Genomic DNA, 14,071 nt, shown 5'->3' with positions numbered 1-14,071 from the left:
TTTAATAAAATCCTATTGAATCCAATCTGGGAGATTATCTAGCGTTAAGATTTCGATTATGTTTTGATAATTAAATGTTGGTACATATTAGCGTGGATTAGGCCGTAATAAATTGATAGTTCAAATTGAAATTAAATGGTGTTTAACGTCCTACGGTTCTGCTCCTATACTGGGTTAATGAAGACGGACATACGCCATACAGTGTGCTGTGAAGGAAATTTCGCCCGGACAGCGCTAATATGGCCTAATCTTATATCGAATTCCATCTGTCAAGGAATATTTTACGTGCACACCAATGTATACACGTGACCTCGGAGCTGTCCTTGACATGTCTGTCCTGCACCACTGACAAGGGGAAACCACGTCAGAGAATAGTTCCAATTAAAGGGTTCAAATTTATGGTGGATTTTCCAAGGAGAAACGGATATACAGCAAGAAATCTATAGATAATCGAAAGAATACCCAACATACAGACAATCGCATTAAAATACAGATCGATATTTCGTTTCGTTTTTTTTATACTTTCGATGGCCCACACTGCAAGAAGATCTTCCTGGCTGTAGTGGATGGTCGCGTCAGAGATCAAACGAGCGGTTTTTGACCCTATGACGTCAGATATTGATTAATCAACCAGGGTTGACGTTTTTAGTGGTTTACCTACAGTTCCGTGCATCGCACGCCAAGAACTCACTGCGTCAAACCGTTTCATTGGTTAATCCCTCCCATTAACCAGATGCTAGTGTTGTGAAGACAAGTAAAACGAAACGATACATAATCTGTGTTTTAATAAGATTGACCTACAGATAAAATATCAAGATCCAAGATGCTGCTGAGTTAATTTGTACGTAACGAGAAACGTTCAACGTTTGGATTTGTTTAGCAAGGAAATGTTTAAAAAGAAAAGTCACGGGTGGTCCTTAGTTGGGATTACTGTTGCGTGATTTTATCAGTTGAAGCGACTCGCATTATTAGCAATTATCTTTCAGATGGCGATATCAAGATGTTTTATTAATATTCCCAGATTGTTAGGAATTGTTATTGTACAGGATACAAGCAATTGTAGCCTAATAAAACTAACCCCGTACTAACGGTCCGTGACACAATAGTGTAAAGGGATATTGGGTCCTGCTGGTCTTACACCAATTAATGTAAATACTAATCGTTTAGGAAGGGAAGTTGTGTTGCCTGCACCAATAGGAATAATGAGAGAGAGAGGGAGAGAGAGGGAGAGAGAGAGAGAGAGAGATGGGTTTAGCGTCCACTAGTCACAAACTATGTCATTACGGGACTAACATATGGTTCAACTTTATTTATATAATTTACTTTAGCAAGAGCAGTAAACCGGAGGACCCGGAGAAAACCCACGAGGTTGGACAGGCTCCTTGTCACGGGGAATCTATCCAAGCCAATTGACTCAATGACAGACCTTATGATACAACGCACACGCGCTAACCATTCGGCCATCCAACACCCCCGGGCTAGTTAAGAGGTTCTTCCGCCTAGTCTTCGTCCAATTCCAAATGACAAGTCGGGTTTTATCTTTTAAAAAGAAATGAAATGGGGTTTGACGTCCTACTGTTTTGCTCCGACTGGGCTAATGAAGACGGGCATACCCCATACAGTGTGCTATGAGGGAAATTGCGCCAGGGCAGCGGTACTATGGCCTACTCTTATATCGAATTCCAACTGCCAATGGATCGTTTACGTGCACGCCAATGTGTACATGCGATCTCGATTTCTCGTCCCATCCGAACAACTAGACAGCTGTCATTGCCAGGTTGACAAGAGAAAATCACGCAGGAATATCCCGATGAACTTTCTCGGCCAATGCGCAGGGATCGAACACCCGACCTCCAGACTAGCGAGCCAAAGTCTTAGCCACTTATCCACCGTACTCACTTAACCCCCTCTTGAAAAGAAAGAAAACTCTAAAAAAAAAAATTATCCGGTAAAATTAAAATAACTTTACTTACCGACTCTTAATTTGTCCGGTAATCCATGAATGACATTTAAACACACGTAAAACACAATTCCACCTAAAAACACGCTAGTCCGGTACATTCCGACAGTTTACAAATAACTTCGGCTATTCCCGTTTATATTCGATGCTCCTCGTTCCTCAACTTCGATGTTCTCCGCCACTTACATTCCATTTATTCTGCCATCTGTAAAAGACAAAAAATAGAATGAAATGAAATTGGGTTTAACGTCCTATGCAAGGCTTTATCCTATTCGTATTGCTTTTCAATGGTACAAGAAAAATACTGATTTAAGAGGCTTTTGTTAAGATTAGATAAAGAGCTGGCAGTTCTCGCTGTAATAGTTCAAAATAATAGGTAATAAAAAGAGAATATGCTGAAAATTTCAGTCAAATTGCTTCACTCTGAACAGAAATATTAGCGATTTAATTTTAGGCTGTAAATTATCCGTCACAAAATGTATAAGTTTAATAGAAACTTTTACATATAAATGACGATCTTGCAGAGAGTAGAATCTGCAATCGACAAACAGGACATGAGTACTCTGTCTAAATATAATCAAATCGTTCCCATCACCCGGACTTTGTTTCAGACACTGTTAATTAAATGTTTTATATTCTGATCGCCATTTTACAGATTTTATATAATGTGACAGTAATAAAAAAAAAAGGTAATCATATTTAAATAAAATATTCATAAACTGATACATTAAGATCTCGGGAGACTAAAAGCTAGACTAGAAATGAGATTTGAGCGTGAGTTGTTGGAGTTTAACACTTGATTATTATTATTTCAGCCTGATTTGTTTCAGTTGTATCTTTCTTGGGATATTTGTGTCACGTTTCTAACCATTCTTCCTACACGACATTCCGGGGGTGGGTGTTGGATGGCCGAATGGTTAGTACGTACGCGTTGTATCATAAGGTCTGTCATTGAGTCAACTGCCGTGGTTTCGATTCCCTGGTTGTACGTGACAACGAGTAGAGAGTCGCCCGTTCAATCTCGTGGGTTTTCTCCGGGTGCTCCGGTTTCCTCCCACTGCTAAACACCCCTACGTGCAAGCGAATTATTGAAATAAAATAGAGTCGTGTGTTAGTCCCGAAATGACCTATTTTGTGTCGAGTGGATGTTAAACCCACACACTCTCTCTCTCCCCCTCTCTCTCTCTCTCTCTCTCTCTCCCTACACGACATTCAGGGGCGTACATATCGATTTTGTTTGGGGGACTAGTTTTACAAAAACGAGACCGACTGGTGCATAGGTTCCTAATACGAGGCTATCTGGCGATATGTTGTTCAGGGGTAAGTAAACATACCCTGACTAGCTAACCAGGATGGGCCCTGGGCTAAATCCCGATATTGTCCGAGAAAGATGCACACAATCTCAGTCGCTTTTCCTCTGGTCAGTGATGCTGGTCGGGCAAATAAATAAAATGAAATGGGGTTTAAAGTCATACTGCTTTGCTCCTATACTGGGCTAATGAAGACGGGCATACGCCATACAGTGTGCTATGAGGGAAATTTTGCCCGGGCGGCGGCACTACGGCCTACTCTTATATCGAATTTCAACTGCCAAGGGATCATTGACAATTGGAATTTGAAGAGCCCGTGGACGAAAAACCGAGGTCCCGTGCACGTAAAAGATCTCTTGGCAGTTTGAATTCGTTAGAAGAGTAGGCCGTAGTGCCGCTATCTGGGCAAAATTTCATTCATAGCACACTGTATGGTGTATGCCCGTCTTCATTATTAGCCCTGTCGCAGCAGAACAGTAGGACGTTCAATCCCATTTGATTTCATTTCATTTAATGAGCCCGGGTGGGGTGGGGTCTCATGGTTAAATGCGTGAGCGTGGAATAACAAGGTCTGTCATTGAGTCAAGCGGCGTGGTTTCGATTCCCCTCTTGTGAACATGACAAGGTGTAGATTCGCCCGTGAAACCTCGTGGGTTTTCTACAGGTCCCCCGGTTTCCTCCCACTGCTAAAGACTCCTACATGTTAGTCCCGAAATGACCTAGTTTGTGTCGAGTGGACTTTAAACCCCCACCTCTTTAGGACGTTAAACCCTATCCATTCCATGTCGTGGGAAAGAAACATCCAGGGGTGTGGGGAAATTCATGTACATATATACTGCATTCCCACGGCGTCAAGCATAGATGTCAAGTCAACTATTTAAATTGTTGTTTATAAGTGAGTCTATTATGGTAACTATGTTTGCAGAAAAAAACTCTTAATTCACAGCAGCTACATGCGAAGTTCAAAACAGAGGGGTTAAATGAGTTGATTCTAGGACTTTATCGGTGCATTTCAAAGGGCGGATCAAAGGAATTTTTGCAGGAGGGAGTTTGCCAGGCTTCTGTTAAGGAAATTTGACAGTTGACAATGCATGGTGCCACCATCGTCTCTAAATTACGTAGGCATACATACACATTGAGATTTTAAAGAGAGAAATCAAACACCCCGTTTGATGTCAGTTTTTATAATGAATTAATACGTTCAATTTATGATTCAATTTCATTGATACAAAGCATTAATTGTGATATCACACAGTCTATATCATTATTTCACGCTTTGAATGTCAATCCCATCCCACCATCTGATGATAAAGGATAAAGCACACGACCGTTACACTCTTCTCATAAAGTGTTGTTTGATTATGCAGCTAAGCAGGATGGGGGTTGTACACCCCCCCACCCCCACCCCCACTGGATCCACCCCGGTTTTGTTTTTTTTAATGTAGATAGGTTTCCATCTTGCTCATATTCAGGTTACTTGAGATCGACAATCTAATATTTTCACACGAATCAAACCGTTTTTTACTCCCATATTCAGAGGTTTTTTTCATCCTAGAAGTGCAAAACTTGTAAACAAAACGCATAATAACAGGAAGTGCGACGGCCATTATTCTCAATACATATTTTATCAAAATGTCAACACAACAGTATTGAATTATTGACACAGTTCGACAGATGTTAAACAATGCAATGAACAACGTTAGCAACGACACAAATCAACATGATTAAATTACAGACTTTAAATAAAGAACCCAATCAACTTGAACAAGTCAACCATATTAAATTACTCGCTTGAAACAGTCGGCCATTGACAGAGGTCTCAAATAATAATTCCGTTCACATTGAAAACATATGTAAATTGGTTTTTGTCTTTGTTTTTGTAAAATATAACGTAGGCGCCATATTGGTACGAAACTATTCAAAACTATTTTATTTTTTTTAACTTGAAACAGTTGGATATTATGTAAACAGCATATTGACACGCCATTTTCGAAAGGCAGGGGTTTAAGTGTGGAATGTGAGGTAGGAGAATTTTGCTCGGAGAGCGATGTTTCAGCAGCCGGCTATATTTTTGTTTTCATTTTCGTGCAAGTCAGTGTGTAAAATCAGTGTTTTTTATCGTTCTATTTTATTTCAATAATTCACTAGCGCGTGGGAGGGTCTTTAGCAGTGAGAGGAAATCGGAGGACCCGAAGAAAACCCACGAGGATGGACAGGCGACACCACTCCTTGTCAAGTACAACTGGGGAATTGAAACCCCGCCAGTTGACTCAATGACAGGCCTTATGATGCAACGCCCACGCTGTAACCATTCATCCCCACTCACCCCAGTTAGTCTCATATTGACATAGTTTGTGTGAGTAGACGTTACCCCCCCCCCTCTCTCTCTCTCTCCACTATTTGTTTGTCGATGTCTACTTCCCTGCTTTCTAAGTACATGTACAATAGTGCCGATGGACAGGGTATTTACAGGAAGTCTATGTAACCATCGTTACAATATTACATATTGTCATTCACTTGAGCCACGGGTCGATAAACGTTTATATTCAAATTAATTACCATTAACATTCTAAATATTTGTTCATGTAACGCCTACGAATCGTCCGGCTTTCGTTTAAACAAAATTATTTGTCTCTTTAAATTAAACACGTATCACCTGGATGTAAAATTAACTTATACCAAAAAAAGGGATTGGATGGCCGAATGGTTAGCGTGTGTGCGCTGTATCATAAGGTCTGTCACTGAGTCAACTGGCATGGTTTCGATTCCCCGGTTGTACGTGACAAGGAGCGGGGTCACCTGTCCAACCTCGTGGGTTTTCTCCGTGTCCTCCGGTTTTTTCCCACTGGTAAAGACCCCTACGCGCAAGCGAATTGTTGAAATAAAATTGAACCATATGTTAGTCCCGAAATGACCTAGTGTGTGTCGAGTGGACGTTACTCTCTCTCTCTCTCCCTCTCAGTCAGGTTAATGAAGACAAACATACAGTATGCCCCTCAAAAAACGTTTCGAACTACTTTTCTCGGAATTCCAATTTTTCTCCCTCTTATACCAAAATATCTGTTCATGTAAATTCTACGAATCGTCCGATTTTCATATAACCAAATTATTTTTCTGTTTAAATTAAATAAGTCTCACCTGAGAAGAACATGTTAACAGTACACAAGTTACATAAATTCCACATGAGTTTGTTAATACGATTAATTTATCGCCCGCTTCAATCGAGTGTGATATCGCAAACAAGTTATTCAGTCGATAATAAATAGTAACAACAGCTATATGACACGGACTACAGCTAACTGGTCAATTGAAACAAGGTGCCCGTTATATGATTGGTTAACAGTGTATCACGTGAGCTATTGATGGGTATCAATAACTATGTAATATTAGATTATAAACTAGTCTATTGTTAAAACAGTTTTAAACATGTCTGTGTGATATAATTATAAACCAATTGATCGAGTTAATCAAGGGGATCTAAAGAGATTATATGATTAGAACAAGATTTAGATTGTTTTTAAATTAAAATACGATTTAGACGCCATTATCTTACAGTGGTTAAACATGCATTATTCAAGAGGTAAATCTGTCTATTTCAGGTCTTTTTTTTATTGCCTGAAATGTTATATAAACTATTAATTAGACATTTATTGACAAGAAAAGAACTTAATCAACCCTCAGTGCCATCTTATGTGTCGGGTTTTCTCTGGATTTGAACCCGATTTGCTGCTCAACGCTCATTGATGATTTAATCCAAAAATGAATAATCGAGACTATGTTTTTTATTGTACTGACTTAAGTAATAATGATCGAGGCTAGGGCTAAAATTCAAAGACTAATATCTCGGTGGAGGAATTTGCCTATTATAGTGAGAACTGCCAACTCTTTATCTAAACTTCAATAATGTATCTTTAACAATTTGTGTAAAAGTGTAATTGAAATCTGGAGGCCTATTTTCTAGCATTTTTTTTAATAAGCTGACCACTGAAATTTCGGAATTTCAAAACATTAGAGTCGCTCGTCGTCATTTAAGTGATATTTTATTTATGTATAAATAACGTACTACAAAAAGTGAGGTAATGAAAGATTGTCAGGCAACAAAACATACACCAACAGCAGCTAAATCGTCCGACGGTCGACAAGGTTTGTCGCATATTTATTCTTTTGTAAGTAATTTGGGGAATTTAATAGACAGTTTTATGCAAATAACATTATAATTTTCGTCGTTTGAGGGTTCACAAGGTTCTAAAATATAAAACAAGGGCCGTAACTCTGGAAGTAATCTACAGAAATTGCTGAAATTCAATGCTTTTTTGTTTTACGAATTTAAATGATACATATAAATTTCATACATATCGGATAATAACTTTTGTCGTTAAAGCATTCACAGGGTAAACCAAAGTGAAACAAGGGCTATAACTCACGGCGTAATTAATGGAAATTGTTGAAACTCAATAGGCCTCTTCGTGTCACTAATTTAAATAATGCATATCAATTTCAAACAGATCGAATGATAACTGTTGTCATTAGAGCGTTCACAAGATTCAACAAAGTGAAACAAGGGCCATAACTCTAGATGTAATTAACGGAAATTGCTGAAATTCAATAGGTTTCTTGGTTTGACGAATTTAAATGATGCATATCAATTTCATACAGATCGGTTGATAACTTTTGTCGTTAGGGCGTGCAACAAAGTGAAACAAGGGCCATAACTCCGGGAGAAATTAACGGAAGTTCTTGAAATTAAATAGGCTAATGCAAACAACGGACGGACGGACCGGCGGACAGACGACGGACGGACGGACGGACGGGCGGGGGCGACGGCAATATACGACCACATTTCCATTTGGGCGTATAATAATTTTAGGTAATCTAGTTATATAGGCTAATACTTTTAACTCCCCGGTGGATTAATTTAATGAATGTGTGAAGTCAGAAGAAACAGTGTTAGTACGTTTTGTCAGTCAACACATGTTACAGTGTGGTTCGATTCATTAGTTTCATACAAGTTCATTAATATGTAATCAATTAACATTAATAATTGACCTTGACACATTCTCACAAGGCTAATAGCTATGACCTATAAATCTAGATACACTCAATACATTAAGTTTTTATACAATAAGTAAAACGATAGCTGAATATAGATGGCTCAGTAACAGTATGAAAAACTTATTGTATTACAACATCTTCATAATTCTTGTAAGACATATAGAGGTAGATTTCACAAATTAAAAACACTTATATGGATATACTTCTTCTGAATTTATTAACATGCTACGTTTCGATACACATACAGATATCGTTATCAAGCAAATAATAACGATATCTGTATGTGTATCGAAACATGTTAATAAATTCAGAAGTAGTATATCCATATAAGTGTTTTTAATTTAATCTTGATAATTATTTATGTTGCTGGTTGAAGCCTGGGTGACTCTATCCCCCTACTGGGCTAATGAAGACGGGCATACGCCACACAGTGTGCTATGAAGGCAATTTTGCCCGGACAGCAAATTCCAACTGCCAAGGGATCTTTTACGTGCACACCAATGTGTACACGGGACCTCAGTTTTTCGTCTCATCCGAACGACAAGACAGCTGTTCTTGTCAGGCCCTCCATCCTGCACCACTAACAAGGGGAAACCACGCCGAAAAATCACGACGAACTTTCTCTGACAGCACCGAGGGCGATCACGCAACCTCCAGGCTAGCGAACCAGCGTCTTACTCACTGAGTCATCGTTGCTCCCCTGCAGCAAACGAAGCCTGACACAAAACAGTTCATGTCAGAACAGTTTTCTCGTTTTAGTGCCGCTAGTGTAATAACCTCGTTTTTATCACCAAACAAGTCTTTTATGACGAGCATCCTGGCCTTGAAACCACTCGGAATTAATCCCCCTATAAATCTACTATCAAGCAATCAACTCAAACAGTTATAACATAAAAAGAACACATTCGAGTACAACTTGCTTAGCCTGATTCATTGCCTCCTGTGTCCACAATGCGGCGATCCTAGCACTAATCCTTATGAACTGCAAATAAAGTTGAACCCAATTTTATCACCCATTTTGGGTCAATCAAGTGAAACATTATTGATTCAACGGAACGTGATTAAGAATCATTTTGATGCCGCCATTTACCAGCATTTAATCATCATAAAAAAGCTGAGATTTCTAGACTTGATTGTCACGACTTGTTCCCATTGTGGTTAACTTTGTAGCTTATTCAGTAGACTAGGTCAAAGAGTCTAATTATATACTATACTTGAAAGAATTACTGGATTGTTGAGAGCTCTGGTTAAAAAACAGAATCATCCACACTGTCTCGATGTCAGTGGGTTGTTAGGAATTGGCACGTACAGCAGCTCCGTCAACTAGGGTTATCCTTTATGCTGGCTGTTGACGCTGCGGACGCACATGTTTCTGAATAACAATCTTTCAATCAAGCCCACAAGAAATGGTCTTGTCGCAGACGATAACAAGTGTTGATCGGTAACTAGAGATGCCCATTATTTGGCTGCAATTCTTGAATTTAGATTTGATTGTTAAACATGAAAAACACTGCTTGCTGTAACACAGATTATATGCAAATGTGCAAAATAATTTTGTTAGATTTGCATGGTCTTCTTTAACTGCGTATAAAGTAAAAAATAATGTTGTAAGCTATACGGGTTCATCAAACATTCCAGAAGAATAGTCAACTGGCGTGGTTTCGATTCTCTGGTTGTACGTGACAAGGAGTAGGGTCGCCTGTCCATCCTCGTCGGTTTTCTCCGGGTTCTCCGGTTTCATCCCCCTGCTAAAGACTCCTACACGCAAGCGAATTATTGAAATAAAATTAAACCATATGTTAGTCCGGAAATGACCTAGTGTCGAGTGGACGTTAAACCCCATTTTTCTCTCTCTCCAGAAGAATACTAGGAACTACTAGGTTTACTGGATAAAAATAAAACAATGGCACTTGCTCAACAGAACAGAACTGTTGCAGCAAACGAAATGAAGACGGGAATACGACACACAGTTTGATATGGGGTGTAAATTCTGCCCGGACAGCGGCGCTGCGGCCTGATCTTATATATAATTCCAACTGCCAAGGGATCTTTAATGTGCACACCAATTTGTACACCGGACCTTGGTTTTTTGTCCCATCAGAACGACTATAAGTCGTCCCTTGCAAGGCCCTCCGTCCTGCACCACTGACAAGAGGGAACCAGTCCCATCAGAATGACTATACGTCGTCCCTTGTCAGGCCCTCCGTGCCGCAAAATCCCGATGAACTTTCTCGACCGACGCAGGGATCAAACACGGGTAGCGAGCCAATTTCTTATCCCCAGGGGTATATAGGTAACATTTGCCCATAACACTAGCGTTGCGCCCTACTCTTAATTCGATTTAGGGTTATCTTTAACGTACTACAAAGGTAACACGCGGGGCCTGGGTTCATCGTACCATCAGAATGAAAATGTTCATTGCCAGTCCCTCCCATCCTCTACGATAAACAGCGGATAACTAGACCGGAAAGTCCCGAGGAACGCCCACGACCAACAGCGGGGATCGAACAGAAGATCTGATTAGTAAGACACTTTTTTTTTACCACACATAAAACAACACACGGCATTGCTTGTTGCTCAAAGCTTCTTTGAGATAGACCATGGACATTTTCAGTTGACTAGTTCATATGTCTGGCGTAAATATATTGCTATAGGGAGTCAGCTTAGTAATTCTGTCAAGACTGGCTTCAATGTCAAATTCATAATATTTCTTGTTTATTATAGAGCTGGGGGGATTGGATGGACCAAATGACCCAGTTTGTGTCAGTGGACGTCTATCGGGACACCACGGATTTGTTTACGACGCATTATTAATACATTTGTATAATCGTTTATTGACTATCTCTATCAACAAATCCATTACAATTCTTAAGTAGCAGATTGACAAGGAGTAGGGTCGCCCGTCTAACCTCGTGGGTTTTCTCCAGGTCCTCCGGTTTCCCCCCCCCCCCACTGCTAAAGACCCCTACGTGCAAGCGAATTATTGGAATAAAATTAATTGAACAATATGTATTGTTAGTCCCGAAATTACCTAATTTGTGTCGAGTGGACGTTAAACCCATCTCTCTCTCTCTCTCTCTCTCTCTCTCTCTTTCTCTCTCTCTCTCTCTCGTCTTACTTACTGAGCCTAAGGCCTCCCGCAAGTCAAAAGAGAAATACTCTAGAATACAACAGTAAAACAAAGAACGGTTGCAATCTGGATCCACATAAAGACGGTACCACTTTCCCGCCATGATATGGTATAGTTCGCGTGCAAGTTTGACCTCACACCTCGTATAATATCAAACAGACGACAATATCTACCAGCACGTGAATCGTATTAGTAACCCGGGGCGGACAATATTTCCGTTTTTAATAGACTGAAATATACCAAATTCGAGTTAGCTCTGGCAGAGGATTCAGAGAGCCAATATTGATACAATAATACCAAGGTAAGAAATGGATTGGAATTAAATAATTGGGATCAAAATTCACTACTTTAATTCCGACAACCAGTGGCAATACTTACTAATTTTTGCTAGGTAGACAATCGAGTCTACGATGACGTTTAAAATTTTTCACTTGGATGGGGTGGGGGGAGGGGGGCCCTACCCTCGATCTAACCGTATTTTACTTTTAATACATGAAAATGTACGAACCACGACACTAGCCGACTTGTTGATTGGGTATATCAACCACCAGTGTTATTTGTTACAGGAACGTGACATCTGAGTAATGATAGCCAACAAATGATGCCAACAAATTCCATACAATAAAAAACAATTCTACTCGCTCAAACCTCTATTGGTTATCAATGAAATGGGTAGCTAAAACCAACCAGCAGATAAAAAGGCTAAATTACACAGAAAATACTCACAGGACGATAAGGACTAAATTATACAGAATATAATTACTGGACGATAAAGACTAGAGATATGACATGAAATGGGGTTTAACGTCCAACTACATGTATTCTGCCACTACTAGGCTAATGCAGACGGACATACGCCATATAGTGTGCTACGCGATACAGGGAAAGTTTGCCCGGCCAACGGCGCTACGACCTACTGTTATATCGAATTCTAACTGTCAAAGGCTCTTGAACGTGCACACCAATGTCCCACCTGAACGATTATACGTTGCCCCTTGTCAGGTCAACTCGCGGCCAACACAGGGATCGAACACGGGACCTCTGGGTTAGCAGCGAGCCAACGTCTTATCCACTGAACCACCTTGGCTCCCCATTTAGTCGGCTAGGCGAATAACAGTATTAAATTAGCTAAGTCTCTAACTCAATATCATCCAAAGTCGTCGACATTGAAAACACGAATTATTTGTCAATTTAAATCAACATTGATGTTGTGATCTTACCAGAAAAAGATGGGCCTCTGATATCCAATATTTAAGACATAATTAACATTTTACCATTGGTACACGAATCGTGTACCATAATGCGTCTCAGACCTATTTGTAACAAGGGACTCGAAGAACGCGGCTAGACATATTCCACGAATCATGTCAAACGGTGAAGCTATATTCTTATCTGGGGAGCATGCGCAATAATTAACATCGGTGTAGACTGGAATAACCAGAAGCTAGAGATTGCCATTCGATTGAGACTTCTTGCGTATTTCGCCGAACATAACTGATTTGAAATTACAGTAAAAACGGAATCTATTGAATGTAAATCAGTTTATATACATTCATATTACATCATTATATGCGTTGCGACCCATTTGTGTCAATTTCTACTCCCAAATATTAGCAACTTAGCTCCTTTAAATTATCAAGAACAATGAATTTAATTTCCAAATTAGACTTGAACATGCCAAAGAAAATGTCAATCTCTTTACACTCATAAAATATCCTACTGTGACACATGATGTTTTATATGGCGGAAGTTAAATTAATTTCACCCAATTACAGGAAATTACATCTCGTTTAACAAAAGACGTTTGTAGTCATCTTTTGTACAAATTTAGGAAGTTTTTTAATATATTTCTTATAATATGGCATGGAGACGAACAGTTGGCGGACCGAATTTCAACAAAAGACATTTTTAGTCATCTTTTGTACAAATTTAGGAAGTTATTTAATATCCGTCTTATAATATGGCATGGAGACGAACAGTTGGCGGAACGAATTTCAATTATTCAGTTATAATACTATCTCAAAAAGAGACATCTTGAAGATAAAAATGTACAATGATTTCTGGGAACTGAATATCTTATTCGCCATTTACAGGAAATGAATACTAATAAGCACAGATTGGATTGAATACAATTTTATAGAGACCGTTGTTTTGAGGCAGCGGCGTTTCTGCTTGCGCTTCGTAGAATTCCAACACGTGGTTAGCACGAGCGCGCTGTATCATACTATCTGTCATTGAGTCAACTAGCGTGGTTTCGATTCCACGGTTGTACGTGACAAGGAGGAGTTTTTCCCCTGTTCTCCGGTTTCCTCCCACTCCTTACGACTCCTACGCGCACGCAAATTATTGAAATAAAATTAAACCATGTGTTAGTCCCGAAATGACTTTGTTTGTGTCGAGTGGATGTTACACCCCTTTTCTCACCACCCCCCACCCCCATCTGAACGTTGAATCTCTAAAAGGGATATCAGTATAAAAATGGTTCCATTTTGTTCAGTATTTACAAACTTACGATAAATTGAAAATTTGTCGACGACACCACCTATAACTTTCGTTAAAAAAATATTTGATGAGCTTTCATTTCATTCAAAGTTCATCCAAATTTTCCGGCGTGATTCC

The 14,071-nt window shown here is 39.5% G+C and overlaps 1 protein-coding gene across 2 annotated transcripts in view; it reads right to left on the bottom strand.

Moving 5' to 3' along the window:
* The window catches only part of LOC126809967 (glutamate receptor ionotropic, kainate 2), a 159,293-nt gene that overhangs the window by 45,646 nt on the left and 99,576 nt on the right, over positions 1 to 14,071 (bottom strand). The window contains exons 1-2 of one of the 2 annotated variants that reach the window (XM_050534846.1): positions 6,409 to 6,525; positions 1,974 to 2,165 (exon numbers count right to left, since the gene is read on the bottom strand). In XM_050534846.1, coding sequence (XP_050390803.1) covers positions 1,974 to 2,061 — 88 coding nt within the window. In that variant the 5' untranslated portion in view covers positions 2,062 to 2,165; positions 6,409 to 6,525. Of the gene's footprint in view, positions 1 to 1,973; positions 2,166 to 6,408; positions 6,526 to 14,071 lie in introns of those variants that run through there. The other variant, XM_050534845.2, reaches the window with a different exon arrangement.

The sequence above is a fragment of the Patella vulgata genome, chromosome 2 (genome assembly GCF_932274485.2).
Source record: "Patella vulgata chromosome 2, xgPatVulg1.2, whole genome shotgun sequence".
Lineage (NCBI taxonomy): Eukaryota > Metazoa > Mollusca > Gastropoda > Patellidae > Patella > Patella vulgata.
Note: the sequence above shows the minus strand (reverse complement) of the source record. Positions and strands in the feature narration are given on the sequence as shown.